Here is a 27,407-nt window from a genome sequence, read left to right as displayed (position 1 = left end):
AAAAAAGCGAAGAAGCGAGCAGAGCGAATCAATTCCAATGTCTTCTCCATATTCGAGCAAGCACAAATCCAGGAGTTCAAAGAGGTACAAACCAAGCATTTGTTTGACTATAATTGCTATGACAATTTTCGTTATCACCAGTTTCACTGTGATGTTGAGCATCTACTACAGTGAGATTCCTGCATGTGACTTCAATATGTCAGTGTTCATCATTGCTGGTGAATAATTCACAATCTGTCAGTAACGATTAGCACAGTACTCAAACCTGCACACACATACTCAAACCTGCTGTCAAGCCGCTGAAATTTGCACGGAAAATGCAGCAGGACAGACGTGCTCTCTGGTCTCAAAGCAGCTGTAAAAAGATCATGACAAACAGGATAAGTATGACACTGATCCAAGATGGCAGTGAAGAGAACGTGCAGACAAATACAATCATCTCTCTCTCTCGCATGTATCACAAACAGACACAAAGTAAAGCAGAATTATCAGAACTATAAATATACAAAAAGAAGGTTGCTTTGCAAAACAAGCCACTTACAAAAAGTACCGTGGCGAGGAGTTTGGGGAGATCTGACACTTTGTATGCTAATTAAGAAATAGTTCACCCGCAAATGTCATTCCAAACCCATATGACTGTCCAAACCATTTAAGGAAAACCATAAAGTTCACCAGTCCACATACTGTACACTGTTTCCTCTCTTTTCATCCGTTGCTGGCTTTCACTATTATGGGTCAAATCAGAGACAGATTCATTGACAAGAATGACCAGAGGGATACTTTTACAGCTTCAGGTGGGCTGTAATAATTCCTGTGATGTGTCGCTGTACTTTTGCATGGTGGTTAAACTATCTTACTGACAGCAGCTGTGACCTCTGACCTATCTGCCTCCACAGGCCGTCTGAACGTCAAGCAAGAGGAGATTGATGAGATGCTGAAGGAAACACCAGGACCCAATAACTTCACTGTCTTCCTCACCATGTTTGGAGAGAAGCTTAAAGGTAAATGGCAAAGTAAACCTGGAAGAAATAAACAGGCTACTACAAGAGGTGCATTCAAGCAAAAGAAAAGCCCAAAAAGACCTGTAGGAATATCAATTTATCCAGCAGGATGTTATGTGTTTGCTAAGGCATGCATCATTGTTACTATTGCTCACACTTAGGGTTAGGGATTTGAACAAACCCCAAACCCCTAGTTTTGTTTTAATAAACGAGGGATGAATCAAAATTATTTTTCTGGTATTAACATTATGCCACAAATGCTGTTGATTGAGCTGAACCGGGAAAATTCCTTTAAACTTTAAACGAGCTGTAACTCGTCCTGCACTGTTTGTTTCTATGGACATACCTCAAATTATGGAGCTTTTTGAGAAGAGGTATGTTATTACTTTTTCTAATTGATCTGATTTACGACCTAAGCCATAGTACCAGGGACCAACATATCTTAGAGGACTGGGTAGGGGGCACCTTTGATTTGGGCCAGTGAGTAACCACCCACCCAGAACACCCTAGCAACCACCTAACAACCAACCAGAACACCCTTGCAACCACTCACACCACTCTAGAATTGTGGTAGTGTGTTCTGCATGGGTAAGCGCCACTTTAAATTTGATTTTATTCTTAGAATCATACTGGATATTGGATAAGCTGTAAAAGAAAGTCTAGTTGTATTGTACTGGAATAATGTTATTTTACCCTATTGGGAATCACAAGTGTTTTAAAAGAAAATTGTGTATGAGCCTATATGAAAATGGCCCAAATTAAGGTAGAAATTGCAGTAGGAACCCTGTTCTCTTTGAAACCTCAGGTGCAGATGCAGAGGAAACCATCCTGAATGCCTTTAAAGTGTTCGATCCAAAAGGAAAGGGGACTTTAAAGAAGGATTTGTGAGTGCAATTAAATCAAAATAATCCATTTAACAAAAAGCGAATGAACCTGTCTTTGTTTTCTCTGAATAGACTATTCCATTGTAACCCAAGACCTTATAGGCTATTAAAGTAAAAATAAATAAAATACCACAGAAGTGTGTCTTTGCCAGGAATGTTTCAAATATTTCAGAAGGTTAAACAGAAGTTTTTCTCTCCCCGCAGTCTGAAACGGATGCTAACAACGCAAGCAGACAGATTTTCCCCAGAGGAGGTTTGGCGTTTCTAAGTTATTCAGTTTATGTTATATCATGTGCGTTTCTGTGTCCTTGATAGGATTCATCATGTAGTACGAATGTATCATTTCAATTACGATGTCACCATTACGATTATGTTGTATGTGAACAGAATGAGTCTATCTACACATAAAGAAAAAGTGGGTACACATTTCTCAGATGGAGCAGATGTTTAGTGCTTTCGCTTCAGATGCTGCAGGTAATCTGGACTATAAGAACCAGGTCTACATTTTCACACATGGAGAGGAGAAAGAACAAGAGTCTGCCATCCACAAACATCAATTTACACTATATGGTTTTCTCAGACGTAGTTCTGCATATGTGATACAACAAATATGGTTTTGTGCATTATGGTCTTTTATTCCTAACACAGAATCAAACATATAAATCAGTGTCAGAAATTAACTTTTCAATAAACGGGCAATAATTGCCCCCGTGGGTTTGATTTTCAGGGCTGTTTTACACTGATGAGGGGATTTGTTTTTCTAAACATTTTAAAATGTATACTGTCATTCGTTTATTCAGATACTCATCAATTCATTATCTTCAGTTCTCAATCTGAATAATTAGACTGAGAATATCTTTCCTCCTACCCATAAGATTAAATCAACATCAAATCATATTTTTGTCAATGTTTATAACTAGGCTTAGAATAGAATATTAAGAACTATATCAAATGTTATAAATAAAAATAAACAGAAACTGGGGCTCCTTATTTTAAATTTCAGGGGCACTTTTGCCCCAAGCTCCCTTTAGATTCTGAACCTGATTTAAACAATATACCTTTAATATTAGGGTTGGTTTTGAGGTTTTTATTGTCAGATTAAGAGTTTGATGATGAAAGCAACTGATATAAAATGCCTAATAAAACATGCATGCAGTAAAGTCTCGTCGTTCCTGATAATTTTGCTGTTACTTGCCAAGCATAATTTGAACTGAAATTACAGTGGCCCCAACAAGCAAAGTCACTCTTAAAAATGTGTAAATGCCTTTAGAGAACAAAACAGCACACTTGTCAAGCAAAACATTTCACGAAAATAAGTCTGTTAGGTTAGAAATGATAAATATAATATATATATACTGTTCAAAATAAAGACAAAAAGTATTTAGATACTTTCTGGTTAGTGTAACTTAAGTCTTTACTGCCATCTACTGCCTGAGTACTGTGACTAATGCCAGTTGTCAGAAGCCTTTTTTGCACTCTAATCTGTGAGTTGTGTATGGCAGATGACTAAAATGAACATGTGACTGATAAATTCCAGTCAAATAAGACACTCATTAAATCTGTTTCACCCACATTGGATATAATCATGCTTGTCTTCCGCCCTTATTGTTGCATACTTTACAACACTGAACCTAAAATGCCGTCAAGGCAGTTTTTACACAAAAGATTCATTCTGCCGAGGTGAGTCATCTTAGTCTGAACAATGAATCATTCATAAACCTGAATCATCCACTTCATACTGACTCCAAGAGTTCACAATCCTTTGAGGAAAAAGCAGCAGGCAATCTTGAAGGTGATTATAATCTGTACTCAGAAAGTGCTTTATGTTAACAGTGCATCGGGGCTTTGACACAAGTGCTTTTTTGTAACTTAGCTACATGGATAAAGACAGAATGTAAAAATAAAGACTAAGATACACACAGATAATGAAGCTTGCCATTACTGACTCAGTAGAGTGCTCCAATAAACTACATATGAAACATATTTGAAATTTCTTATATCAAGGGTAAATAAAATGATTTAAAAACATTAATTAAATACATAAATAAATAAATGAAGCAGTAGGGAAAATGTTTCTTTTTTCCCAAAAGTTATCATTTTTAATTTACTCCTTTATTTCTGTAAATATTTGTTACACTTATTTACGCATTCATCTATTTTTTCACTATTTATTATTTAAATGCACAGTATGTATTTCCACATTTATTTATTTATTTATTTTCTTATCCATTTATTTCTGTATTTTTCCATTTATTTATTTCCTCATTCATTTACTTCTGTATTTGTATTTCTTTATTGTTGTATTTTTTTATTTCCTCATTTATTTGTTCATCATATATGATAATGAGGAGGTTTGGCTTAAACATTCAGGCACAGGATTCGAGCCCAGATTAGAACAATTGCATCATATCATGGAAAGAATGGGTGTGTATTACCTGGGCAGTGAGATTTGCAGTGGCACATGACAAACTCAAATAAATGAAAAGAAACTAAATGTGTTTTATATTTCAAAGAACTGTTTGTCCATGAATCCTTGGGTGGTAGTTGGTTCTGTCATATCATAGCTCATGCTAAGAAATACAGGAGAAAATACAGAAATAAATAGGTAAATAAATAAATGAAATGAAAAATACAGAAATAATTACATGAATAAATAACAATAAAATCATAAAAGCATTAAAAAATGACATTATGATTTTTTTTCATTTCCAAAACCATTTATTATATATCATATTCATTATTTCGTTCTTTATTTATTTATTTTCTATTTGTTTTTCCTACCTCATATATTTATGTATTTATTATTTTTGGCCACGATTTAAAACTGTACTGCACCAGTATAATCACTAGGTGGAGATAAAACTATTTAGAAATGATAAGAGTGAGACAGTTTCATACCATTCCACTATCATTGACAGTTCAGAATTGGTGGAGGTAAGTAATCGTACGATACAAAATTTTACATTGCAAAAAATCAGTTGGATCCAACATGAAGACCTGTTTTTGTCAAGTTAGCTAGTTCACAGATTTGAAATTAATGTGTAGTTCAGTTCTGAAAGCTACAAACCAGCTCTAGCTCATGGTAAGAAGACTGGACTTTCACCAGATGTTTGTAAGTTCATGTCCTGGTATTTTGTCCAGGTGTGACTGAAACCACAAGCTGTTCCAGAGCAAACCTGTTGCCACATTATTCCCCACAAAAAGGCAAATTTTGAAAATATATTGTTACTCCTTAAAGGCCCCTGAATTGCAAATACTATCCTAATACACAATATAAGACATGTATTTTAAACAGAGTTAGGGTTAGGATCTTGCAATACCTAACATTGCCTGACTAAACAGAACTGGAATGTATTTGTATTTAAAAACAAATTCTAAAATTTGGTGAAATTTTACAATAACTTCATTAACAAGTATTATTTACATAATGCATAACAGCGAACTGGCATCCTATAATTAGACATTTTATTAAATTTGGATAATTTAAATCATATATATTACATTGCATAGGCTATCGTGTGCATTTAAATAATCAATTGTAATATTATATATATATGACATTGATTTTAGATATGGCTGTTCACCCAGAACACAAATAACTAATGTTGCATGTATACACCGATCAGCAACAACATTAAAACCACCTGCCTAATATTGTGTAGGTCCCCCTCATGCCGCCAAAACAGCGCCAACCCGCAATACTCAAACCAGCCCGTCTGGCACCAACAATCATCCATGCGATTATCTAATCAGCCAATCGTGTGGCAGCAGTGCAGTGCATAAAATCATGCAGATACGGGTCAGGAGCTTCAGTTAATGTTCACATCAACCATCAGGATGGGGAAAAAGTGTGATCTCAGTGATTTGGACCGTGGTATGATTGTTGGTGCCAGACAGGCTGGTTTGAGTATTTCTGTAACTGTTGATCTCCTGGGATTTTCCCACACAACAGTCTCTAGAATTGACTCAGAATGGTGCCAAAAACAAAAAACATCCAGTGAGCGGCAGTTCTGTGGACGGAAATGTCTTGTTGATGAGAGAGGTCAACAGAGAATGGCCAGACTGGTTTGAACTGACAAAGTCTACGGTAACTCAGATAACCACTCTGTACAATTGTGGTGAGAAGAATATCATCTCTGAATGCTGTTCTGAGATGCGAGTTGGCACTGTTTTGGTGGCATGAGGGGGACCTACACAATATTAGGCAGGTGGTTTTAATGTTGTGGCTGATCGGTATATCTACACTATATTGCCAAAAGTATTCGCTCACCCATCCAAATAATTGAATTCAGGTGTTCCAATCACTTCCATGGCCACAGGTGTATAAAATGAAGCACCTAGGCATGCAGACTGCTTCTACAAACATTTGTGAAAGAACGGGCCACTCTCAGGAGCTCAGTGAATTCCAGCGTGGTACTGTGATAGGATGCCACCTGTACAACAAGTCCAGTCGTGAAATTTCCTCGCTACTAAATATTCCACAGTCAACTGTCAGTGGTATTATAACAAAGTGGAAGCGATTGGGAATGACAGCAACTCAGCCACGAAGTGGTAGGCCACGTAAAATGACAGAGCGGGGTCAGCGGATGCTGAGGCGCATAGTGCGCAGAGGTCGCCAACTTTCTGCAGAGTCAATCGCTACAGACCTCCAAAGTTCATGTGGCCTTCAGATTAGCTCAAGAACAGTGTGTAGAGAGCTTCATGGAATGGGTTTCCATGGCCGAGCAGCTGCATCCAAGCCATACATCACCAAGTGCAATGCAAAGCGTCGGATGCAGTGGTGTAAAGCACGCCGCCACTGGACTCTAGAGCAGTGGAGACGCGTTCTCTGGAGTGACGAATCACGCTTCTCCATCTGGCAATCTGATGGACGAGTCTGGGTTTGGTGGTTGCCAGGAGAACGGTACTTGTCTGACTGCATTGTGCCAACTGTGAAGTTTGGTGGAGGGTGGATTATGGTGTGGGGTTGTTTTTCAGGAGCTGGGCTTGGCCCCTTAGTTCCAGTGAAAGGAACTCTGAATGCTTCAGCATACCAAGAGATTTTGGACAATTCCATGCTCCCAACTTTGTGGGAACAGTTTGGGGATGGCCCCTTCCTGTTCCAACATGACTGCACACCAGTGCACAAAGCAAGGTCCATAAAGACATGGATGAGCGAGTTTGGTGTGGAAGAACTTGACTGGCCTGCACAGAGTCCTGACCTCAACCCAATAGAGCACCTTTGGGATGAATTAGAGCGAAGACTGCGAGCCAGGCCTTCTCGTCCAACATCAGTGTCTGACCTCACAAATGCGCTTCTGGAAGAATGGTCAAAGATTCCCATAAACACACTCCTAAACCTTGTGGAAAGCCTTCCCAGAAGAGTTGAAGCTGTTATAGCTGCAAAGGGTGGGCCGACATCATATTAAACCCTATGGATTAAGAATGGGATGTCACTTAAGTTCATATGCGTCTAAAGGCAGATGAGCGAATACTTTGGGCAATATAGTGTATATATATATATATATATATATATATATATATATATATATATATATATATATATATATATATATATATATATATATACAGTATACACACACACATATAGATAACATGATATATATATATATATATATATATATATATATATATATATATATATATATATATATATATATATATCATTTATATATAAAAATTGTAATAATCTCTTTTGAATTTTATAAGCATTGTACATTGTTTGCTAGTTAATTTTTGTTAGTAATTAATGAAGTTAAAACAAAAGTGTTAACAAAACGTAAAATCACTAACCTAAAACACGTAAAGAATCATATCTGCATATCAAATTGTATTAATGAACTCTGTGGCCTTTGGATTTGACGTCACAGTCAACTTGTTCCCCTTTAAAGGTACATAGGTTGCGTAACGGCGTGTGACGTCAGAGCAGTCACAAGACTTCAGCAGTTCATGAACCGCAGCGATACGCGAGCGCGCACAACGATGGTGCTCTATGCGAGAAGAAAGTTTTATAGAAACCGGATCTACCTGGATATTCTGAATCACACCTAATCGATTCGCTATGTAGAGCTGAATGCGATTGATCAGCGTTCGGTTATATAAAGCCAGTGATTGATACGTGAAGACAGTGATTTGATACATTGTTGTAATATTGTAACATTGTTGTTGTTACATTGTAGTGGCATTGAAATATCTTCAGACGTCAGCTAGAACCGTGGATCTGCTGTTGTTGCCCTAACAACCCCCTCCAGCCGAGTCCGGGGGTAATGTTGTCCGTTCTCTCATACGGTAGACTGGTGGCCCGAGCGGTCATCGGCGGACTCTCTCAAACCGACACCCGCGATTACAGCCTAGTGTCCGCCAGCTGCGGCTTCGGGAAGGATTTTCGCAGGGGGATCTTGAAGAAAGGGATGTGTTATGGAGATGATGCCTGCTTCATTGCCCGACACAGGTCTGCTGATGTGTTAGGTAAGTGATCAACCTCCATGCGAAGGCAATATCGAATAATTAAAGGCCTTTAGTGTTATATCCGATGGTAAATTGCCTGGAAATTCCTTTAAGGACGGGTTTTGTCGAGTAGCGTTTCGTGGTAGAATTGCTTGTGACGTCACAACCGTCGCAAATCGTTGTCAAAAGCAGGCACTTATCTTTATTGGTCGGTTGTGGTGTTTTGTAACATTATGTAACGAGGATAGTGATGCATCAAACAGGCCGATGCCGCTTCTGATGTAACGCGTCGCATTTTGAATCAACATTATTCTCAATGTTACATTTTTTTGCATTTGGACGTCAGTGGCGTTATTGACAACGACGCACGTGGGGCAAGAATCGCTAGCCAGCTGTCAACAAACAAATACCGACTATAAAATGAGTGGGAGAATGTTTTAACTGTAAGCTTCTAATGTTTACATGGCTTGAATAATAGTATTTGTCTTGAAAATCAGGAAGAGGGTCTGTCTTTTAAAAGGATAATTCTCTCATCATTTACTCACCCTCATGACGTCCCAGATGTGTATGGCTTTCTTTCTTTCTGCTGAACACAAATTAAGATTTTTAGAAGAATATTTCAGCTCTGTAGGTCCATACAATGCAAGTGAATGGTGACCAAAACTTTGAAGGTCCAAAAATCTAATAATTCAGCATAAAAGTAATATTTAACAAAGGCTAATATTTACTGTACAATTAAACGTGAATGTAGACTATAGTGACAGTAGCTCAGTTAATATTGCTGCTACATTTAGCTTTTAATACTATTCCACAACCAATAGCATGTACTGCAGTAAATATCAGAATCACTTCTACCTAAGAAATACTGTTATGGTTATAAAGAGTGCATATTAGTTTTGATGTACAACCCCAATTCTGAAAAAGTTGGGACCGTATGAAAAATGCTGATAAAAACTAAAAGGTGTGATTTGTAAATTATATTCACCCTTTGCTATATTGAAAACACTACAACTACACATTATATAATGTTTTACCTTGTGAATTTCATTGTTTTTTTAATGTACAGTAATTTCAAATCAGACAGTTGCAACACACTCCAAAAAAGTTGAGACAGGGGCAGTTTAAGACTAATAACAATTTGGCAAGTTAAAATAACAAGGCGATGTGAAACAGGAAATTGTTAAACAGGTGTGGTAATTGTGTCATAGTATATAAGAAGCCTCCAAAAACAGCCTAGTCCTTAAAGAGCAAGAATCATTCGAGACTTGTCAATTTTCCATCAGATGCTTCAGCAAATAATCCAGCACTTTGAGAACAATGTTCCCCAAAACAAATTGGAAAGATTTGGGGCATTTCACCCTCTACAGTGCACAATATAGTTAAAAGATTCAAGGAATCTGGTCAAATCTCGGTGCGTAAAGGGCAAGACGAATGCTCGTGATCTCTGATCTCTCAGACGTCACTGTCTTAAAAAACATCATTCATCTGTAATGGATATCATGAACATGGGCTTGGGATTACTTTAGTAACCTTTGTTAGTCAACCACCACTCGCCGCTGCATCCACAGATGCAAGTTAAGACTTTACTATGCAAAGGAGAAGCCATATATCAACACTGTCTAGAAGCGCTGCCGACTTCTCTGGTCTCGGTCTCATCTTAGATGGAAAGTAGAACAGTGGAACTGTGTTTTTTGTTCTGATGAGTCCACTTTTCAAATAGTTTTTGAAAAACACAGCCGTCGTGTTCTCCGGGCCAAAGAGGAAAAGGACCATCCAAGCTCTTATTAGCATCAGGCCCAAAAGCCAGTGTCTGTATGGGACAGTGGTGTGTCAGTGCCCATGGCATGGGTAACTCGCACATCTGTGAGGGCAACATTAATGCAGACAGATATGTACAAATTTTGGAGCAACATATATTGCCATCCAGCACCGTCTTTTTCAGGGACGTCCCTGCATTTTCCAGCAGGACAACTTCAAACCACATACTGCCCGGATTACAAGTGCATGACTGTGCAAGCAGAGAGTATGGGTGCTAGATTGGCGTACCTGCAGTCTTGACTAGGGATGCACCGATCTGATACCTGGATTGGTATCGGCTCCGATACTGACGTTTTTAGATGGATCGGGTATCGGTCCGACGAGCCTGATCCAAATCTGATACTGTGTGTTATGGCAATTTTCCACTGCACGTTACGGTCCGACTCGAATCGACTCTGCTCGCGTTACTTTTCTGAGCTTGCTTTTCCACTGCAGTTTAGTGCAGCCTCAACGTGGGTGGTTCAATTATAGGCTGATCGTCATAGTTGCACCGCCTCTACTGCCATGACATCATCTTAAAAGCGACACAAACACACAACAAAGGAGCAATGGAGGATATCGAAGGAATGGTGTTCTTGATTCTCGGCATGTGGCTGTTTTTCACAGCAAGACGACAAACTTTGTTTCAAAAGAGGCTGACGGCAGCAAGACAAAATACAGCTAAAAAAAAAAAACAGGAGAGTTCTGTGTCATCACTGTGTTAGCTCAAAGACGACACATGAGGGTAAGCTAACCTGCCATCCAGCTTACAGCAATGTGTTTAGGGTCTCAGTCCAGTGATGCTGGTTGTGACGATTCTCTCTGACCAATCAGTGATCTGCAGGGTTTTGACATCACATTTAGTATCGGCTCGGCTCGCTTGGAACCTCGACCGGGGTGATACTAAAAAAAGTACAAGGTACCAGGTACTATCCACAGTGGAAAACCCCCAAAAAGTGAGCAGAGTCGAGTTGAGCCGTGCAGTGGAAAAGCCCCATTAGTCATATTCGTTCCTGTCAAGCTCCAAAAATGACATAAAAGAACCATAAAAACACCATTGAAGTAGTTCATATGACTCGTGCATTTTATTCAAAGCCACTTGAAGATGTGCGATAGCTCTGTGAATCACAAAAGGCTGTGTTTAGTAAGTAAATGTATAGTATGCATGTGCATGGCGCTATTGAATGGCGCTGCTCTGTTCACACACACATACTCGCAGCTAATTTTAGCCTTGACGCGTTGCGCAGCATTTGAGCGCTACTCACAAACAACACCTCAGATGTAGATGCTCAATAGTTCGGTTCACTTATAATATGTATTTAGAATGGCAACGGAGGTGCATTTTCCAGAATTTGAATAAGAAGCGAATTAAACTACTGTGAACTTGCTTACAAACAGACACATACAGGACTTCCTGGAGAGTTCAGAATGTCAAAATAAAAGCCTGAGGGTTATAAAGTCAAAGGTGCATGATTGAATTATATTACTGTTGTATTTAAAATTCTAAAAGTCAATAATAATTATTATTTATTTATTATTATTATTATTTGTTTACAAATTAAAACAATATTTAAGTTTATTGGGTTCCAAAAAATAACTGTGAATGAAAAGTGAGCTGATATCTTACAACTAAACTGAAAAAAAAAAGAGATCTGAATCCTTTAAAGTCCAGATACAAGTTGAATGTTTTTTGCAGAAAACAAAAACAAAAAAACTGCCTTTTTTTCTACTGAACAGTTAGATTGGAATTACCGTTAATTGTGCTGCTACATTATCCAGTATACTTGTTAATAATAAAGTGTTTCTTAATAAGCTATACATTTATATAGAAATAATGCGTAGTTAGAGGTTTGTGTTTCTTTACATATAAAAGAGTACTCCCAATTAGTTCCACACAATAAGGTAAAGATATTCTAAACTGATTATGCAAAAAAAACAACACTGGTATCGGAAAAAAGCTGAACATTTAAGACCACGGAACAAGGTTTCACCATCCTTTTTCTCTAGTCTTGATCATGTGTAACAATGCAGATCCTAAGAGAGATCAAACCTCTTAGTTCATGCTTTTTGTGAGACTAAATTGTTCTTATAAGGAAACTATATTTTCTGACACAAACAGCTCTAAATAGTTTGTTATTAGTCATACTTAAAAGTTTACTCTTTAGATGTTGTTGACTAGTCCTTGTACCTTTTTGGTCCACCATTTAACTTGCACATAAGTTGTACTTGCACTAATTCAAATGAAAAAATATTACCAGGTCTAAAGACGTCTGTCCTTAGACCTGATGGACGAGACCTACTTGGACAGCAATTCAATGTGTCTTGCAGAGGTCAAATTGACCTGAGACATAAATCCAATTGGACAGCTAAAACATATGGGCTGGGATCTCCTGTTGTCTTTGTATTGACTGTAAGAAGCAGGTACTGAGGCTTCTAAGCAACTTAACTTAAATCAACAAATCTAACTCTAGAAATCCCAGTATTGCTTTAAGAGAATACAAGATACTTGCCTTGTATGGTCACAATCAAGGGTTGCTGCTCATTGTTTGTCACAAAGGAAGCTGGGAGGGCTGTGGTGGAAAATCCCTGTCTGTTGGACTGATTTGGATAATGTTACAAGCCGTGGAATAGCCAGAAACAAGGCTCTGAGTGTGCCAAGGGAAAACTGGGTGTGCAAGAACTGAAGCACATTAATTTCTTTCGATCTTTAAATTCTTTTTAAGTCCTGTGTTACTATATAATGATGTAACTAAACAAATTAATGACAATTTTATCAATGGTGTAGGTAAGCCTGTTAATGTATATTAAGCAATAAGGCTTAATATTGTCATAAAATTCAATGTAATTATTTTTGAACGGTTCTGAATTATTTTCCAAAATATGCTGAAGACACAAATGTAAATGGAGGGACAATTTGCACTATACAGGAAAATTAACACAAATACACCAGGTTTTTATATTTACTAACGAAATAAATGTGCTATGCATCGGGTTGAACAGAAGAACGAACAGCAGTCCGAAAATGTAACATCTATTCTGAACATTCTCTGCATTTAGGGACTACAGGGAGGTTTGGTTCATGTGTGACTGCAAATGTAAATAACAAAAAATAATACTAATGAAACATTAATTATTGATCCAGTATAAAAAGAATAACAATGTCTGACTTGTTGCAAACTAACAAACAGATGGTGAGTAGACCGTTTAAATTGTGCAACAGATATTGAACCAATAATTGAACTATAAATTACACATTTGTTACATCAAGCAGGGTCACAAAATTAACAAATAATGGTGTAAGCCTATAACATATTATGAACAAACATCACGAGTAAACTTTTCAAGTGTGTTCTCCAAATATTCCATAATATGCATTATACATTGTAACTGGGGAAGCAACCACTTTGTACTATGCTTTCAAAATCTGTTTCCTGTTTATGGGTAAACCGAGGATAGAGTCCATTGTTTCCACTGCAGAAAAGGGTACACATGGAGTCACATCTTGATCATCTTTACAGTTTCAGTGTTTTGCCAGTGTTTCTCCGATTTGCCCTTTTCTAATGTTGTGCTTTGAGATCATTGTGACTAACTGTTCTATTTTTCTTGTGTCAAATGTGTATGTTTATTTCTCGCAAAAACTTGTGAAAACTACTCTGATAATATTCACTTTAAGAAATAGGGATTTAGGGCTCTATTAGGACAGAATGTATTTTAAAAAAGACATCTGTACAGGTATTGGCCCTCATCATGCTGTATGTTTCTTTAACACCTATAGGTGTGGCTGATGGAGTGGGTGGTTGGCGTGACTATGGAGTCGACCCTTCTCAGTTCTCTGGAACTCTAATGAGGACGTGTGAACGACTGGTCAAAGAAGGACGATTTGTGCCGAGCAACCCAGTGGGAATCCTCACCACCAGCTACTATGAGCTACTTCAGAACAAAGTACCACTGTTAGGTAAGCACATTCAGTCCCAGTTTATGGATTAAGTGAAGTTAAATGTAACAGCAAATGGCAGCAAAAAAATAAATAAAAAATATATAGAATATTTAATACATTGAAATACTATCTAATCAAAACTGCCAATACATTAGATTATCATAGTCTTTTTTTAAGGCTCCATGAATTGTTGTATAGAAAGCAAATGGGAATTGCAGCACTGTCAATAAACTTTGCAGCACCATGTTTTCACCTTTGTATAAGTTCGACTATTTTGTATTTAACTTCTTATCATATTTTTGCAATGTTTTATGTGAGGCATTAAGTACACAGTGTGTTTGTCTTTCTTGGATTTTCAGATGTTTGTTTGTTTTTAATTAATTGATTCATAGGAGACAATTAGTTTCATTCAATGCTTATAACTCTTTATTTAAGAAGTTTTTGAAAAACCAAAGTAAAACATGGGTGGGGAAAAATACTTCCGGAACCAGGGCTGCTGAAAGACTGGGTTGTGTGCTTGGTTTAAATTAGGCACATGTTAGAAATGGACTCTCCGCAGACTGTGTTGTAACTTCAGCTTCAGGCTAACATTTCTACTAAAGGTGTGTCTGTCTGACACCGTGTCCTAACCAGATGCGACACGCGATAAAAGGTATCTTTTCCATGTTTTTGTCCTAACCAGTCACGACACACAACGAGCGGCAGGTCTTTCACTTTTTGGAATGGTTTCTACTTCTGTAACGTCACACCGGCCAGCACAGTCACCAAATGGGTCTAAAATAATTCTCATTGCAGTATATTGAGGTCGGCATCTCACTAGCCGGTTCAGAACAACTTGATTTTGGCCAAGAGTGTCACACACCTACCGAATGTTGTGCTTGAAGTCTCGCTCTCTTCAGCCGGAGCTCTGTAGTTTTTAAACGCTTTGTCTGGAAAGGAGTTCAGCTTGGAAATGCGTTTTGAGATTCTCGTGTTTGGTGCAGTCTGTTGTGTTCTGTCTGATTGAACAGTCCCTGGCCTGGGCTAATAATCTGAGCCGCTTCACCACCAAGTTCAGCCGAATACCACTGCTATCTGTGAATATTGCTACGCTACATACAACTGTACTGAATAAAAAACAACATGGTATTTCGCTGTTATTATAGCTTGAGTCTAAGGTAGTATACTGTGGCATCAGTGCAAGTGTAACACCATGTGGACTGCTTATTGAAATGAATTGCTCTTTTTTTTAACAGCCATGAATGTTCTTTGCAATAATATTATGGTGATGTATGATTTATGTATTTATTGCGCTCTCTTGTGGACTAAGGAAACAACGTCAATTTAAAAATCAGCTGATTTTAAAATTCGATTTTAGTTTCTCTGCTCAATTGACAGCCCTATTGTGAGTTGTAGTAGCTTTCTTTCTTGCTGCATGCATCAACATGTGGGACAAGACACACTGATGATAAGCCATAAAATTATTGAATAAACATTATGTTCCAGGACAATCCATGTCATTCAAGAGTAGAGGTTTTATTTTTCCTGACTTGGGAGGGAAATGGTTTTTGGGAAGGGCTCTTGCTCATTTTTCCCAGGATGAGATCAAAGCTGTAACTGAAATGTCATGGATAGAAATGAGTCATTGTACAGAGTACTGAACATGCTGTGGGTTGGATGAGTCACAAACAGAGTGTACTGGGCCACAAGTTTGGATTTTTGTACAAAGTTTGTACAAATTCAATACTAAACGACAGTTGTAGTGGTTTGGCTTTTTGAAGGAATGTTCTGGATTCAATACAAGTTAGGTGACATGTTATCACTTATCACTGGGAGTAATTTTGCTTTGTTCCTCAGTTTTTAAAAACAAGCAAAAATATGGGGCCTGGGTAGCTCAGTGGTAAAATATGCTGGCTACCACCCCTGGAGTTCACTAGTTCGGTAGTTCGAATCCCAGGGTGTGCTGAGTGACTACAACCAGGCTTCCTAAGCAACCAAATTGGCCCAGTTGCTAGGGAGGGTAGAGTCACATGGGGTAACCTCCTCGTGGGTGCTATAATGTGGTTCATTCTCAGTGGGATGTGTGGTAAGTTGAGCGTGGATGGCGTGAAGCCTCCACACACGCTATGTCTCTGTGGCAACGCACTCAACAAGCCATGTGATAAGATGCACGTGTCGGCAGTCTCAGACGCAGAGGCAACTGGGATTTTTTTTTACATTATTATGGTAAAATAATCACTTTTTCAAAATATAGCCATAAGACCTAAACATTATACATGTTGACATCAGACTGGTATCATAGAATTGCTAACCTTTTTGTGCAAAGTTATATCCAATGCAACTCCTGTCATTACCAAGTAAAGCCGGTAAACCCTGTTGCTTGCACATGAGAGATGCAAAGATAACAAAAAAAACGGTTTACGATTTGTCTGTTGGTAACGCATAACCAGAAGTTCATCCGCTTAGAAAAGTAGTCCCATCACTAAAAGGATTAGACAACTTGACAGATCAAATAATAAATCAATACATTTTGTGTACAGAAAAATTAATAAGCACTTTACCAATAATAAGAGCTGCTTATTTCTGCTTTTTAAACCTTTTTGAATGCCTTCCCCCATAGACTACGATTGTAAAGGCCGATTTATACTTTTGCGATGAAGCTACGGCATAGGCTCCGCGTAATGGCCCACTCTGTAGTTTGCATTTACAGTTCAGCTTTGGTGCATCTGCGTCATTCTGTGAGCACACAGTCAAGTGCTAGTATATTGAGAGAAAATGCCTTCATTTCTGAATGAATTATTTATTTCATATTTAAACAAAAACAAAGCAAATTGTGGATTCAAAAGTATATTTATTAAATTTGTATAGCTTTAAAAAGGAGTTTATCAAAGTATGTGAACATGTTATTTACTTGACATGTTGTCTGCAATGCAGAGAGAAAATAAATCAGCTTTATACTGTATCCTTGCTATTGAGTTGCTTAAAAAATTATAAATAAATGTTTTGGCATACTTTTGACACTCCGTGCTGGGAAAAACAAATCCTCAAATTAATTAATAACTACTTGCTTGATCAACACAAAATAGGTGTTGTTTAAAAGCCTAAAAGCTGGACTTCACATGCATATAGATAGGCAAAATAACCAATTCTTAACAGATGCTTTTAATTTGCTGTCAAATAAAAAAAAACGTATGAAATATGATTATTTACTCAACACCACTGTCAAACATATGGCCAAAACATCATACAGATCAGAAAGTTCAGAAGTAGAATACAACAAATATTATGTCAATTACATTACAAATTTATATTGAGTAAAATCCCAGAGAAAAAAGCACAAAGTTCACGAGTTGTAAACGGATGTCTTTTTGTCGCGTTTCACTTGTAACTCCGTTAAACAAACCAAATATTAAAACACCAGATTCTCCTGATTAAAACAATTCCAAATCGTAAGAGTCCAAATCAAAGTCCCTTATCCAAATACAATGTAGTATGATGCATAGAGCTTAAAATAATCTTGGAGAAAATGCAACGCTACCTCAAAGATCTTTTTTGTCATCCTGAGGGACAGTCTCTGGTTACAAGGCGGGCCAATCACAACTGTTGTGGTCTGGGTCGACACGACACTGTTACATTTTTCAAGAGGTGCACGTCAGGCTACAGCATACACTACGCAGTTACCACCGTACTGTAGCTACGTGTAGCCTACGGCATAGGTTCGACTCTGAAGTATACATAAATCGGCCTTAAGTGTATAACATTTTTTAACAAACCGAGGAACATGGAAAAATGTTGTCATAAAGGACAGCATGACACATATAATGATGTATTATTCCATTTTGATCTAAGATCCAATAGAATTACTATAACGTGACTGATTCTGAGTTTCTTGTCTTCAGGAAGCAGCACAGCATGTATCGTGGTACTAGACCGGCAGAGTCATCAGCTACACACAGCAAACCTGGGAGACTCAGGCTTCCTTGTCGTTCGCGGAGGAGAGGTTGTCCACAGGTCTGACGAACAACAGCACTACTTCAACACCCCTTTCCAGCTCTCTATCGCCCCTCCAGAAGCAGAGGGCTCGGTCCTCAGTGACAGGTAAGAATGTTTGTTGCGTTATGTGATTTTTCTTTCACTTTGTGATTATGCAACGCCATCATGTCCCTACTTAGACGTGAGTGAGACATAATCCTCTCGATGGGAGTACAATAGCATGATTAGTCCTCACACTGAGAGCCTGCTTATTAACTCAATTGGATTATCAGTCCCTGCTGGTGAGAAATTAGTCACCCGACTGATGTATTTGAAGACAGCAGTGTCTTCTCCAAAGTTTAGTATACTAAGCAATCTCCATTCTTCTATTCTGAGTGCTGTGTTGGTGAATTCCAGCAAAGTGGAAAAGGACGCAAAATTACAAAGATTACATCTATAAATTCATCCCCTTTAAAGCACCACTGCTACAGCCATCAAAGCCCCACTTGTGTAACACACCACCAGCTATAAAGTTCAGGACAATTACTATCTGACTTAAAAGTGCATGCTGTATGCAATATTATCATTTATAATTAAGCATAAGACATTTTTTGTTACAATAGTTTTGTGCAATAAAATGTTATAGTTATTTAAATTCTATTTATTTGATTTCTGCATTAATGCAGCAAGTTGTTTGGCAGTGTACAGTTGGGCTAATGTACTTTTGTATTTGTGATTTTAATTTTAAAGTAAAAAACCACGTGTTACAGTGATTTTTCCATGGTTAAGGAGCATTGTTGTAAGCATTATATAAAATGGAGCCTCTTTTTGCTTTATTTTTATTTTCATGGCTTGAAAAGTTAGTTTAAACGTTTAAACGCAACATTTTCTAGGTTGTGATGCTTTACAGCTGATATACTGTAATGAGGATCAAGCCATATAAGCTTCTTAGGTTGAAACTGCTTCTTTTTTTCTCATCTTATGCTCCTAAATATGGTATGCAAACATGAATGCTTAAATTAGAGCTCCAAACAGAATTAAACTTGAAAAGTGTATGTGCTGTTATGCTAATGGTTTTGATGGATCACTTTGCTCCTGAGATGGCCTAAAGATTCTGGCTTCATTCTCATTAAGACTTGGAAACTGAATGTTTAGTTATTGTCAGATCTTAACCGTGAAACCCAGAATACTGCATTTTAACTAAACTGTTGAAGGTTTACTTGTATTCAAAGTAAATGTTTTGTGTAATAATTAATATATTAGGGGCTGGGGGCTTGGGTAGCTCAGCAAGTAAAGACGCTGACTACCACACCTGGAGTCACAAGTTCGAATCCAGGGCGTACTGAGTGACTCCAGTCAGGCTTCCTAAGCAACCAATTGGCCCGGTTGCTAGGGAGGGTAGAGTCACATGGGGTAACCTCCTCATGGTCGCTATAATGTGGTTCTCGCTCTCGTTGGGGCATGTGGTGAGTTGTGCGTGGATGCCACGGAGAATAGCGTGAGCCTCCCACGCGCTAGTTCTCCGCGGTAATGCGCTCAACAAGCCACGTGATAAAATGCGTGGATTGACGGTCTCAGACGCGGAGGCAACTGAGATTCGTCCTCCGCCACCCGGATTGAGGCGAGTCACTACGCCACCACGAGGACCTAGAGCGCATTGGGAATTGGGCATGCCAAATTGGGTAGAAAAGGTATTAGGGGCTATTCAGACCCAACGTGTTCTTGTGCTAAAAGAAAAAAGGTAGACATGTTTTTAAAATTGAATTTCTTGTTAACTCGACAATGTGTTAAAAAACAAAGTGCTCATGGGTGAGACAAAAAAACAGCGAGACTTAAAGATGTCCGTCTAGCGCAAAAAACACAGGTGCAAAAACGTGTTCAGTGTGAACGTCCACCTAGGGTTTATTGTTACTATAAAGTACTAGGGCTGTCGATTTAACACGTTAATTCAGTGTGATTATATAAAAAATAACGTGTTTACAAATATGGTCCCCAGACCATAAAAAGGAATATTCCTACCATCGGAGCAATACAAGTTTAAAGTACCACCTGTTTTCAGCAGGGGGCAGTAAGCGAAAATTCCACTGTATTGGTCAGGGGTTTTCAAACTCGGGGCCGCAAGAGAGCGCTAGGAGGTCAGCGAAAAACTTGACAGAAAAAAACTAAATATATATATATATATATATATATATATATATATATATATATATATATATATTTTTTATTATTATTTATTTATTTTTATTTATTTTTATTTATTTATTTATTTTTTTTTCTGTCAAGTTTTTTGCGGACCCCCTAGCTCCCTCTTGCTAATAAATTATTTTTTACATAAAGATGTTAATAACCAAATCTACATATAGTTTCGTGATTTATAAGAGTGGTTCCTTGTAACGTGTTTATCCCAAAATACTTTGCGCTATTTACGTTTTGCACTTATAGTAAGGTGAACGGAGCAATTAGCGGCTAATTACATGCTCTACAAATGATGGAAAGATTTTTGAATAATCCCGCTCCTGCAAGCAGTTTGTGTCAATCTGACTTGGCGAACACTAAACAAAAAACTAGAAAATATGACAAAACTTACATTATGTTTGGTTTTACTTATATGTTAAAGCAGGGAGTCGAGAGACCCCAGTGTGTTCTCTGTCAAGAGATTCTCTCCAATGAGTGCATGAAACCATCCAAGCTCAAACACCATCTATAGCAGAAACATCCCAATAAGGCAGGAAAGTCCACTGACTATTTCAATCATCAGGAGTTGTGTTTGGCCCGGCAGACTAGTACTTTCCGGCAGCAAGCATCAGTCCCTGAGAAGAGTGTAAAGGCATCATATTTGGCATCACTCCACATCTTGCGTGCTAAGATGCTGCACACGATTAGCGAAGCATTATTATTACCAGCTACTAAAGATATTGTCAGGGAGTTATTTGGAGAGGAAGCGGTACGAAAACTAGATTGTGTGTCTTTGTCGGACAATACAGTGAGCAGGCGCATAGGTGACATTTCCAATGATATTGCTTCGCAGCTTTTAGAACAAATGCAAGCCAGTGAATATTTTGCACTGCAGTTGGATGAAAGTACTGATGTTGCAAATCAAGCACAGCTTATGGCCTACATTCGTTTCCTCGGGCAGGACAAATTTATCGAAGAACTTCTTTTTTGTAGACCCCTTGAAGGCAGAACCACAGGGCAGGACATATTTAATATGATGGATCAATTCATGACAGTCAATTCAATAGACTGGTCTCGGTGTGTTGGAGTGTGTACTGAAGGTGCTGCTGCTATGACCGGTAAGCGCAGCGGTGTTGTGACTCTGATCAAAGAGAAAGCCTCCAACGCTGTTGCCACACACTGTATGCTTCACCGTGAGGCTCTTGTGGCCAAACGCATTGATTTGCATCACGTGCTGAGGGATGTAGTTAAAACTGTGAACTATATAAAATCACACCCCTTGAAACACAGACTATTCGGTTTACTCTGCAAAGAAATGGGTGCTGATTATGAGAGCTTGCCGCTCCACTCAGAGGTATGCTGGCTTTCCTGCGGGGCTGTTTTAAATCGCGTTTATGCGCTGTGCAAAGAGCTGAGATCGTTGCTCTCTGGTGAAAAGTCAGAGTTTGCCAACTGTTTTGAAGATGACTCATGGATACTGAAGTTGTCATACATGGCAGATTTTTTCCAGCATCTCAGTGTCCTCAATCAGAGCATGCAAGGGCACAATGTTCACATACTGAATGCACAAGATAAGGTGCACGCGTTCACGCAAAAATATCTCTGTGGGAAAGCAAACTGAAAGAGAGAGTTACAGAAATGTTTCCTCTCTTTAACAAGGAGTGCATCTCCTCCACTGCTGACAACATCAGGCCCATAATCCAATCTCACCTGTCACATCTTCAGGGCTATTTTAAACAATATTTCCCTGATTTGAACAACACCCACCTGGGCTTTGTTAGAAACCCATTTGCACCAGGGGTTGGCACTCATCTCGATCTAGCAGTCCAAGAGCAACTGATTGATTTGACAAATGAGGGTTTTGGATGTCTGTGAGAAAAGACTACCCTGTTTTGTCTGAGAAGGCAATTAATTACATAGTTGCCTTTATATTTTAAGCAAGAGGGTCCCCTGCATGGAATCATCATATTTGGGGGTCCTTGGGTTAAAAAGATTGAAAACCCCTGGTATAGGCAACACGCAGCTGTACAGAGAAAAAACTACACTCTGGCTTGTTTGATGCTACAGCGAAAGGACAAGATAAAAACGCAATCTTGCATTCAAAAACAGCTGGACGGAGTGCAATTTTGAATGCTGGGATCTTGAGAAGTGTTTTTCTAAGTTTTAAATTATATTTACTGTAACTTGACACAGCGACCTGAAAACGTACCCAAAGTGAGATACTCTAAAAGCGTCCGTCTGATGCACTGACACATCATTAGAAAGGCCCTTATAATACATCTATCTCGGATAGATTGACGAATTCAGTTGCAAAATGGATTGCTATGGACTGTAGGCCAATAAAAGGCTTATGTTCAATAATATAAATAAACAATAAATTGCCCTCTAAAGTCACTTTTAGTACTGTCTTATCAGTGGTTTACTCGTCCGCCACAAAAATGTAATGCTTTATTATATTAATAATATATACTGGCAGCCAAAAGTTTGGAATAATGTACAGATTTTGCTCTTATAGAAAGAAATTGGTACTTTTATTCACCAAAGTGGCATTCAACTAATCACAATGTATAGTCAGGACATTAATAATGTGAGAAATTAATATTACAATTTGAAAAAAATTTCAGAACTTCTTAAACTTCTTCAAAGAGTTCTCATCAAAAAATCCTCCATGTGCAGCAATGACAGCTTTGCAGATCTTTGGCATTCTAGCTGTCAGTTTGTCCAGATACTCATTTCACCCCAGACTTCCTGTAGCACTTGCCATAGATGTGGCTGTCTTGTTGGGCACTTCTCACACACCTTACAGTCTAGCTGATCCCACAAAAGCTCAGTGGGGTTAAGATCCATAACACTCTTTTCCAATTATCTGTTGTCCAATGTCTGTGTTTCTTTGCCCACTCGAACATTTTCTTTTTGTTTTTCTGTTTCAAAAGTGGCTTTTTCTTTGCAATTCTTCCCATAAGGCCTGCATCCCTGAGTCTTCTCTTTACTGTTGTACATGAAACTGCTGTTGAGCGGGTAGAATTCAATGAAGCTGTCAGCTGAGGACATGTGAGGCGTCTATTTCTCAAACTAGAGACTCTGATGTACTTATCCTCTTGTTTAGTTGTACATCTGGTCTTCCACATCTCTTTCTGTCCTTGTTAGAGTCAGTTGTCCTTTGTCTTTGAAGACTGTAGTGTACACCTTTGTTTGAAATCTTCAGTTTTTTGGCAATTTCAAGCATTGTATAGCCTTCATTCCTCAAAACAATGATTGACTGATGAGTTTCTAGAGAAAGCTGTTTCTTTTTTGCCATTTTTGACCTAATATTGACCTTAAGACATGCCAGTCTATTGCATACTGTGGCAACTCAAAAACAAACACAAAGACAATGTTAAGCTTCATTTAATGAACCAAATATCTTTCAGCTGTGTTTGATATAATGGCAAGTGATTTTCTAGTACAAAATTAGCAACTTAGCATGATTACTCAAGGATAAGGTGTTGGAGTGATGGCTGCTGTCTAGATTTGATCAAAAAAAAATTTTTTTAAATAGTGATGGTGCTGTTTTTTACCTCAGTAATGTCCTGACTATACTTTATGATCAGTTGAATGCCACTTTGCTGAAAAGTACCAATTTCCTTCCGAATCAGCAAAATCTGTACATTATTCCAAACTTTTGGCTGCCAGTGTATATAATATTTATAATTATTTAATCATTATTCATTGTATAATTTCACCTGCATAAAAGCCTGTTGGCATGGCTCCGACCACTGGACTGGGTCTGGGGCTCCGTTTTTAGTGAGATCGGTCAGCGGACTGGTGACGTCCGAATAATTAGGCACAAACCTTTTATAATAGCCAGCCAGCCCCAGGAACTGTCTCACCTCCTTTTTGGTCTTGGGTCTCGGGCAGGCGGTCTTATCAATTTAGGGTCAAACCTGCCCGTGATCCAAGTGGAACCCCAGATACCGTACCTCCACCCATCCAATTGCGCACTTCTTGGGGCTTGCCATGAGTCCCGCCCATCACAGCGACCTCAACATTTTTCAGCTGAAACAGTTCAGCACAGTCTCTGGGTGCATGTGGTAAATCTCTCTCCCTCACTGGCATCTCTCTCACTCCCTAATCCATCTCCAACTCTCACTGCAATGACAAACATCTGTTAGAGACAATCATTGCCAGGTGATGATCCTTACCGTTCTCATCTCCTGATCTCACTCTCCGTTCACAAGCCGGCGCTCAACCATGCCCTTACCACCACAGTGATTAATCGGCATATCATGTAATTCATTCAATTAAAAATTTTAATCGAATCACAGCCCTAGAAATTACTATTATTTGTACTAATTTTATGTTTCAGAATGAAAAAACATCACGTTTAATTGAGTGAATACCGTATTTTCCGGAAATAAGTCGCACCAGGTAAAAATTGTGTTGCTGAGAGAAAAACACACATATTAGCTGCATCTGTGTATAGGTCACAGGAACTAGCACCCGGGAACAGCCGCCTGACTTCCCTTCAGCCGTTCAGATGTCAGACGTGCTCCGTGAAGATTACAGTGCCTTAGTATCTACACATCGTATCACTGTGTTTTTGGGCTTGTTTTAAACCGTGTAACAGTTTCTCATATTCTGTTTGTTTTATGAAAGAAGTAAGCCTATGCTGTGCACAAATAAACAGCTTTTAGTCTGCGAGTAAAATAGTGTGCCTGTTGTATTCTTTCCGTTCATTAACGTTAGCGACTGTGGATATTTCTGATATTTGCAACCCCCTTTGCAATGTATTAATTGTCCTGTTCACTGATTAAAAGTTTTTACTATGAGTGTGATGAAGCGTAATTTTGTGGACATGTAAGAAGTTGCGTTTGACAGTGGTCTAGAGTTTGTTACAACAATAATGTTATAATGGACAAAATATTTAAACTGGTGGCATAAATGATTATTTTCTATCGTCTCTATGACTGATGTTTTCATCTGTTTTGGTGCGCGTGCGTTTGACCAGCTGACATCAGTTACGTATAAATTATGTATACAAGTCACTTTGGACTATAAACCGCGACTTATACTCAACAGAAGGCAAAATATGGCAATTTTTAGTACAATAGCAACAAAGCAGAAATTCTTTGTAGTTAGATTGAAAAACCCTTAGTTATCAGAATTTATTCAACTATAATTTCTAAAATACACATTGTCTTTCCCTCCCTACAGCCCTGAGGCTTCCGATAGCTCGTCCTTTGATGTCCAGTTGGGTGACATCATACTCACAGCTACAGATGGTCTCTTTGACAACATGCCCGACTACATGATCTTACAAGAACTTAAAAAGCTCAAGGTACGAGAATTTCCACAAACACTTCCAGAGTTCTGTTTTTAGGGACTCTAATGTGAATTGTGTTCTGTTCCCAGAATACCAACTATGAAAGCATCCAGAAAGCAGCCAAGAGTATTGCTGAACATGCCCACATTCTAGCATACGACCCCAATTATATGTCCCCTTTTGCACAGTTCGCCTGTGATAATGGTTTGAATGTCAGAGGTGAGTCGTACTAATGCAAGATATATGATTATTTTAACATAACTGTTGCTTTTTCTGATTAACTTTACAGTTTTCTCAGAGATCTGTTCATGCCAGTGGTCTTCAATGCGTTTCTACACCGCTAACTGGCACATATTGAATGGCACAGTGTTGTAGATACCCTGTGAATCTGTAGTTTCAACATTCGCTTGACAACATGCTTTTTGTTTTCTTTCCAAAGGAGGAAAGCCAGATGACATCACTGTTCTGCTGTCAATTGTAGCGGAGTACACAGACTAACGCTTACAAGGACTACAAAATGCTTCTCTTGTTGTCTTCCTCTAAGTCACTGGACAGACAGCTGTTTCCTGCTGGCAGGATCGAGGGCTGTATGAGTTTTCTGTCTCTGGCAGGGACTTGGACCCCACATCTATTCCATGGGCTCTTTGGTCTTACTAGACCGTACTAATGATGTCATGTACTCTTGTGAATGGGCTCATGACAAAGTAAAAGTCCAACTTGAACATCTTGATACGGACTACTACTTTTCTCACTCATTGGTGGCTAAAGTTGAACCACACAACTTTTGTTGTGCTGTGCAAGGGCTGCAACAAGTGTTTGGTTGATATCTGCTCCAGTATGTCTGTAAGAATCTAAAGTAGTCCTGTCGTCCAGAGATGATTGAGTTAGTGGTAATGATGTGGTTGAGAATACCCAACATGAAGCCAAAAATGGAGAAAGAATAAGGTCCAGAAATTGAGGGAAAGTGAACCAGAAAGGAAGGAATAACAATCTGATAAGGGATAAGCATCCCAAAAAAGGACATTTCGGCATCAGAAAGAATCATTAAGATTGCAGCATTATGCCAATTTTAGATCACTTTGCTCTGGGGAGTTTTAACTATGCCCTCAAGTTACATGTGTCTTGCGATGGCACGTTTTGCCTGTTTACTTTCCATTTAAAAAAACACCTGATCTGCTAGACAGCTGAGATCTGGTGATATTAGGCACACATGACTACAACAAACACTTAACTAGCTAATGGACAGTTTGTATTTTGGAGAGTATGTCGAAAACATCTCGTAACTTTGCAGTACGAGATTGATTAGAATGTTTAGCAACAACAAAATATAAAAGTTAATAATCAACCATAGACATGCATTCCTCTAAGATATTGATGAACTGATGAAAGAAGCTTTTGGAGCTTGAAGAGAACAATTTTTCAGTACAAATAAATGGGTGGATTGCATAAAATAGAAGTGCACAAACTGCATAACAAAACAGATTTTGGGATCCGGGGCACATTATAGATGCTCTGTTTGCTTAGGGAGACATTTTAAAAACATTTTCTGTTATTTATTCATTTAAAACAGTGTTACTCCCCATTTGAGTTGTCTTTTTTTTTTTTTACTTAATTACAGCATTGCTAGAGACTGCAAGAGATCGTGGGATGTGTTGAGAGAAAAGAGCAGTCTCGCGCAAAACCACTGTTAAGAGTTTCACAAATGTTTGTGTATGTGTGCGTGCATGTGTGAGAAAGAAAGGAATGTTTATGAGGTGTAGATATTTTGGATAACTGGCTGTATATTTATGACATGTATGCATTTGAAACGTGTATGCTATTACACATCAGATGTATATGAGAGTATATTTGATAATTGTGTGGATTCTGTGTTAAAAACAAATTTTTCTTGGTCTTTTTTGGTAAACATTCAT

At 38.4% G+C, this 27,407-nt stretch overlaps 2 protein-coding genes across 2 annotated transcripts; both read left to right on the top strand.

The window, feature by feature from the left end:
- Positions 1-7,936, top strand: LOC127424090 (myosin regulatory light chain 2, ventricular/cardiac muscle isoform-like). The gene is made up of 7 exons (XM_051668864.1): positions 1-83; positions 718-794; positions 897-1,001; positions 1,807-1,885; positions 2,090-2,138; positions 2,320-2,420; positions 7,777-7,936. Exons 2-7 carry the CDS (start codon positions 731-733, stop codon positions 7,934-7,936), a joined length of 558 nt encoding a protein of 185 aa, XP_051524824.1. The 5' UTR covers positions 1-83; positions 718-730.
- On the top strand, positions 7,823-27,216 carry LOC127423753 (protein phosphatase PTC7 homolog). The gene is made up of 6 exons (XM_051668304.1): positions 7,823-8,353; positions 13,905-14,084; positions 17,945-18,143; positions 25,386-25,509; positions 25,584-25,713; positions 25,934-27,216. The coding sequence occupies exons 1-6, from the start codon at positions 8,152-8,154 to the stop codon at positions 25,990-25,992; spliced, it is 894 nt and encodes a 297-aa protein (XP_051524264.1). The 5' UTR covers positions 7,823-8,151; the 3' UTR covers positions 25,993-27,216.
- The last annotated feature ends 191 nt before the right edge of the window (positions 27,217-27,407 follow it).

Source organism: Myxocyprinus asiaticus, chromosome 33 (assembly GCF_019703515.2).
Source record: "Myxocyprinus asiaticus isolate MX2 ecotype Aquarium Trade chromosome 33, UBuf_Myxa_2, whole genome shotgun sequence".
NCBI classification, from domain to species: Eukaryota; Metazoa; Chordata; class Actinopteri; order Cypriniformes; family Catostomidae; genus Myxocyprinus; species Myxocyprinus asiaticus.
This window is presented reverse-complemented; position numbering and strand designations above follow the sequence as displayed.

Excerpts from the sequence above, each read along its gene's own strand:
- LOC127423753 (XM_051668304.1), top strand. The coding sequence starts at position 8,152 with ATGTTGTCCGTTCTCTCATACGGTAGACTGGTGGCCCGAGCGGTCATC. Across the intron at positions 8,354-13,904 it reads CAGGTCTGCTGATGTGTTAG|GTGTGGCTGATGGAGTGGGT; the intron begins GTAAGTGATCAA and ends TAACACCTATAG. Across the intron at positions 25,510-25,583 it reads AAGAACTTAAAAAGCTCAAG|AATACCAACTATGAAAGCAT; the intron begins GTACGAGAATTT and ends TTCTGTTCCCAG.
- LOC127424090 (XM_051668864.1), top strand. The coding sequence starts at position 731 with ATGGGTCAAATCAGAGACAGATTCATTGACAAGAATGACCAGAGGGAT. Across the intron at positions 1,886-2,089 it reads GGGACTTTAAAGAAGGATTT|TCTGAAACGGATGCTAACAA; the intron begins GTGAGTGCAATT and ends CTCTCCCCGCAG. Across the intron at positions 2,421-7,776 it reads GGAGAGGAGAAAGAACAAGA|GTACATAGGTTGCGTAACGG; the intron begins GTCTGCCATCCA and ends TCCCCTTTAAAG.